Source organism: Sorghum bicolor, chromosome 7 (genome assembly GCF_000003195.3).
Source record: "Sorghum bicolor cultivar BTx623 chromosome 7, Sorghum_bicolor_NCBIv3, whole genome shotgun sequence".
In the NCBI taxonomy this organism is placed as follows: domain Eukaryota; kingdom Viridiplantae; phylum Streptophyta; class Magnoliopsida; order Poales; family Poaceae; genus Sorghum; species Sorghum bicolor.
Window position 1 is genome coordinate 5,391,867 of NC_012876.2, and position 5,881 is coordinate 5,397,747.

Here is a 5,881-nt window from a genome sequence, read left to right on the forward strand (position 1 = left end):
CATTTGGATAATCATTTACATAAAAATCGCTTTCTATATTTTTTTCATTCTCCAACAGTTTTGCTAAATCTCATGCGCACTCTAGGGTCATTCTCGTCTTCTATATTTGGCTAGCAAAAAATCCGAAATAGACAATGGCTATATTTGGATAATCATTTAGAAAAGCTGTTGGATGGTAGTTTTTCATCAAAATTGCTATTCCTAACATATATAGAAACAATATAGAGAGTCTGCTCTAACGAGCCTACGAAACTAGCTCGTTATCCAACTTTAGGTACTACTAGTACTATAGAGTGACGTGGAACTAGAGCGGCTGTGGGGCAGAGCATGCACGCTCCCACGCGGCCCGCGTGCGACGGATTCTTTGGTTCCGCAGCTCGGCTGGTTCCTGCCGCCTGCCTCGATCGAGCCTGCCTGTTGGACTGGAGGGTGGAGTTGGCAGTGAACGCGTGCATGACGCACAGGTGTGCTTTCTGCTCTTCGGCTTCCCGTCGCCAGCGTGCCCAAGTCCCAAGTCTGACGCCGCCGCGATCGCGTGTCCGTATCTTCTCTTTTCCTGATTTAGGCTTCGTTTAGGCCTTGTTTAGTTCCAAAAATTTATAAAATTTTTAGATTCTCCGTCATATCAAATCTTTAGACGCATACATGAGGTATTAAATATAGATAAAAATAAAAACTAATTACATAGTTTAGTCGGAATTAATGAGACCAATCTTTTGAGTCTAGTTAGTTCATGATTGGACAATATTTGTCAAATACAAACGAAAGTGTTACTATTTCTATTTTGTATATTTTTTTGAAGTAAACAAGGCCTATAGTTTCAATTTTTCTTTTGCAAAATAGACATTAGTAAAATATTATCCAATCATAGATTAACTAGACTTAGAAAATTTGTCTCGCAAATTACAATCAAATTATACAATTAGGTATTTTTTTTATCTATATTTAATATTTTATGCATATACCGTAAGATTTGATGTAATAGAGAATCTGAAAAAGTTTTACAAAGTTTTTTGAGGAACTAAACAAGGCCTTAAGGGCTATTTAGTTTCAAAAAAATTTCTAGATTTTTTCAAGATTTCTCATCATATTAATTTTTTAGATATATATATATATATATATATATATATAAAATATTAAATATCGTAAAAAAACGAATTGCACAGTTTGCTTGTAATTTGTGGGACGATTTTTTTAACCTAGTTAATCTATAATCAGACAAATTATTAAATACAAATAAAATACTATAGTAGTCCAACTCAAATTTTTTCACCAACTAACAAGGCCTTGAACCTTCTGTTAATAAAATAAAAAATATATTTCTAAAAATCAAGTTATACAAACTGTATTTTGATACTACATTTATTTAAATATACAGATATTGATAATGGTTGTTTATTAAGCGGGGGGAGCACGTATAGAAAAGTCAGTTCAGGTTGCTCATGAGGGCAAGATCTCTCCTCTGCACAGAGGAAGAGGACTCTGACCAGTGGGACTAGGCTGCCCCCATCGCCTACTCCTGCCTGCAGGACTCCGTCTCGCCGCCGCCCTGCTCTCGCCCTCCCTCCCAGTTCTCGGCGTCTCGGAGGAAGTGACGAACGCGGACTCGCGCTCGCGCCGTCGGAGGGAGGGAGATCCACTCGGAGCATGCGGGCCGCCGCGCGCTAGATGGTGAGCGCTCTTGGCTTCTCTTCCCCCTCCTCTGATTCTGCTTTCCCCACTGGCCATCTCCGTCATGCATGCCAGTTCTTACGCTTGGATTGCCTGCCTTGCTCGATCTCGATGACGTGACGTCTCAGGACTACAGATCGCTGCTCCCTCCCTCCAACAACCGCGCTCATCCCACAGCCCAAACCCCGATCGAGCCGCTTCGTCGGAATCCCAATTCCACCCGGCCGTCTCCTCCCAGCCCCGCCTGCGCCCCCCTGGATCCGTTCCGTCTGATTCCTCACCACTCCTTCCTCATCAACCTGCTTCTCACCGATAGGCTACTTTAATGCTACACTGGATTCAAATTAGGTCCAGTTTAGCTGCTCTAGTTCGTAGTTCCACGCATCTTTTCGCCGCCCGGCATTGCCATCTGCAAGCTCCACAGTTTTCGCTTCCAACCAGAGTAATTAATCCTTCTACGCTACTACTAGTAAAGTGTGGTCAACCGTTCTGCTTCGCGCCCTTTCAGTTTCGCAAGCTTTGGCACGGCGGTGGAGTGAGTGCCGGCTCTTTAAGGCAACCTCAGTTTATTGCCACTGGTACATACAATAAATTCTCTGTGCCATGCAGGGATTATTTCATTCTTAGTATATCCAATGATGTATAAATTCTTGGTTTAATTATCTTCTCTTTTTTGATGCTTCATGTGTGCCTTAGTTTGAGTAGACAAGGATATTCTGATCGCCGTAATGTATACAATCTCATTCGAGGTACCTAGCATTATTGTTTGAGCTCTCTTGGCATTGTCCCAACATTTTGGATGTTCTTTTTGTCACCGCCCAGTTTACAAAAATCACAGTATAGTTTCTTTGAGCTTGGAGTGTGTGAGTGATAATTTACCTAACTCCATTCCTTATTTCCTTTTTGTACTCTAGTTGTTTAATTGTCCTTCAGTCTTCAAGACACAGAGAAATTACTAGGGCCTCATTATTCCCAATGAACATACCATTCATAAGTCAGAACAGTTTTTCAGATTATTATACGTATAAGCAAGAGATCACCTGCATGTTCCTTGCAGAAGTGAAAGGGATCGATTTGACGATTTTCTCCCACAATATTAGGATTGGTTCTACTGAGTGCGCATACTTATCCACATTGTCCAAAATAATATTTAATTTCCACTGATACTAGTGCCTATTGTTCTCCCTCAACATACATTCAGAGCCCAGTATTTCTGAGTACCATATAATGTGTATACAATAAACCACGCGCGTGCTCAATGGAGATTGAAGACATTGATTTTTCCCCATACAAACACTCATGTTGGTCATATCCATTTTCCATGTTGAAAAACAAGGAAGAACCATATGCTTGGGTATTTCTGACTATTTGGCTTATCAACTGCAGAAACTGAGGAACACAGCAATAACACGAGCAAATTCAGCCTTTTTTCCAATGGGGGATCGTGTTGGTGTGAAGTACAACAGCGTCAATGAGGGTGAAGAGCGTAAGGGAGGGCATGGCATCCCCAAGGTTTCCATGGTACCCCTCATATTCCTCATATTCTATGAAGTTTCAGGGGGTCCCTTTGGGATTGAGGATAGTGTCAAGGCTGCTGGGCCACTACTAGCAATCGTGGGCTTCCTTCTGTTTGCGCTCATATGGAGCATTCCAGAAGCTCTAATCACTGCTGAGATGGGCACAATGTTCCCAGAGAACGGTGGTTATGTTGTCTGGGTTTCTTCAGCTCTTGGTCCGTTCTGGGGTTTTCAGCAAGGATGGGCAAAGTGGCTCAGTGGTGTCATAGATAATGCCCTCTATCCAGTTCTTTTTCTGGACTATGTCAAGTCCAGTGTTCCGGCTCTTGGAGGTGGGCTCCCAAGGACCGTAGCAGTGCTTATCCTCACAGTTGCGCTTACATATATGAACTACAGAGGGCTGACTATAGTTGGCTGGGTGGCAGTCTTTCTTGGCGTGTTCTCTCTCCTCCCATTCTTTGTGATGGGATTGATCGCTATTCCAAGGATTGAACCTTCAAGGTGGCTTGAAATGGACTTAGGGAATGTGGATTGGGGATTGTATCTAAATACACTGTTTTGGAACCTCAACTATTGGGATTCAATTAGTACATTGGCTGGTGAAGTTGAGAATCCAAAGAGAACCCTGCCAAGAGCGCTTTCTTATGCTCTGGTTCTAGTGGTGGGAGGATACCTCTACCCATTGATAACTTGCACAGCAGCAGTTCCAGTTGTTCGGGAGTACTGGTCAGATGGGTATTTTTCAGACATTGCAAGAATTCTCGGTGGCATTTGGTTGCACTCGTGGATCCAAGCAGCAGCTGCTTTATCCAACATGGGCAACTTCCTCACTGAAATGAGCAGTGATTCTTACCAGCTTCTTGGGATGGCTGAGCGTGGCATGCTCCCTGACTTTTTTGCCAAGAGATCTCACCATGGAACCCCGCTTATCGGCATCCTTTTCTCTGCCTTTGGTGTGATCCTACTATCCTGGATGAGCTTCCAGGAAATCATTGCCGCTGAGAACTACCTCTACTGCTTTGGCATGATCCTGGAGTTCATTGCCTTCATCAAGCTTCGGGTGACCCATCCGAACGCCTCTCGGCCCTACAAGATACCTCTGGGCACCATTGGTGCTGTCCTGATGATCATCCCACCAGCTGTCTTGATCATCGTGGTGATGGCCATCGCATCCTACAAGGTAATGGCGGTGAGCATCTTAGCGATGGTCATTGGGTTCGTGCTGCAGCCATGCCTAGGGTACGTGGAGAAGAAGCGATGGCTAAGGTTCTCCATCAGTGCAGACCTGCCCGATTTGCCTGATGCACAGGAAACTGCTGAAGATGATGCTGTTCCACTCGTATTCTAAACTTCCAATATTCCACTGTGGAGGTGTTGTTCCCAATCGAGGCATTGTAGGACGGAATGTGATACTGGGATTCTCAACCTGTATCTCCTGGATGAGTTCCAAAGCCAGCAATCTTAGACATGTTGTATAATGATGCATTATGTTGTCACCATGCTATTGGAGACATCATGATGGCATCAAACAGAAATGTAACACCACCAAATACTTGTTGCATCTGCCGTCAGCTGCTGCTTAACTCATTTATATACTAGGGTAGATCCATGATACGACATGAGGTTGCTCATCTGGAAATAGGAACTCTTGATACAAGTTTCGCCTTTAAATAGGAGAACGTGAACTCTTGACCTGGTTGCCTGGTTTTCTTTATGGGGGAACTGTTATCAGTAATTCGATCTTTTATGTACAGGTTTGTGTTATAAATGGAGCATCGGTATAATTGTTCTTGGAAGTTAGTTGTCATTTCTGCATTTTCAAGTCTGAGTTTCACAAACTATATTGAGTCTTGGAGGGGATCTGTTATTTTTTCCTGGATTCTTGAATCCAAATTTTCATTGTTATAATGTTTATGAATTTAAATCATCACATGTCTATATGCAAGCTTATAGTGCGTGGCAACTGGTCGAAAAATAACTGCTTCAGTTGATTTGGATACTTGCCGTTCAATTTGGTTCCTAAGAGTTGGGTCACATACTCGCATAGGATTTCATTCAAGTTGAACTCACCTTACAACACTACCCATACTTGTCTGTCTCTCGATGATCCGGTACTGTTGCTAATCTTCATTTAATAACTAAATGTGCAATAATGAAAGTGATGATCCATCAATCAAACATACTACTGACTAGAAATCAAGAGCAAAGATTGATTATTCAATTAATCAATTTGAATTACCTGCTTGGCTGATTTTCCTACAGCTAGCCTGTGCACACCCCAGCGTGAGCCGCCACTCGCACTCGCACGCCCGACGCATGGAAATTGCTTGGAAATTGTGTGGAAATAACATTCACAGCAACATCTAATACCAGTACATGAAGGGAAAACGCGATAGAGCAAAGACTGAATGTTATCCATAACACAAAGCAGGGAACTTATATCTGGTAAGAAACACCAAGTAGGAGAATGAAACATCAAGCTCAACCATGTATAGTTTGTAGGAGTTCTGTAGATAGAAAGGATTGCCTTTTTTTTTTTCCTCTGGTGCTTTCTTTTTTTTTGAATTTTTGAGTGAAATGTGTCAGCGAGTCAGCATGTATCAAAGAGATGCCTCCTTTGGATATAGGCTTGGTGCAGGTTAGCCAAAATTGGCATTTTTTTTGTTAGTCCAATTTTGTTGTGCATCGCTAGA

General features: G+C 42.6%; 1 protein-coding gene across 1 annotated transcript; it reads left to right on the top strand.

Moving 5' to 3' along the window:
* On the top strand, positions 1,403 to 4,984 carry LOC8080865 (probable polyamine transporter At1g31830). The gene is made up of 2 exons (XM_002443869.2): positions 1,403 to 1,671; positions 3,058 to 4,984. Exons 1-2 carry the CDS (start codon positions 1,669 to 1,671, stop codon positions 4,534 to 4,536), a joined length of 1,482 nt encoding a protein of 493 aa, XP_002443914.1. The 5' UTR covers positions 1,403 to 1,668; the 3' UTR covers positions 4,537 to 4,984.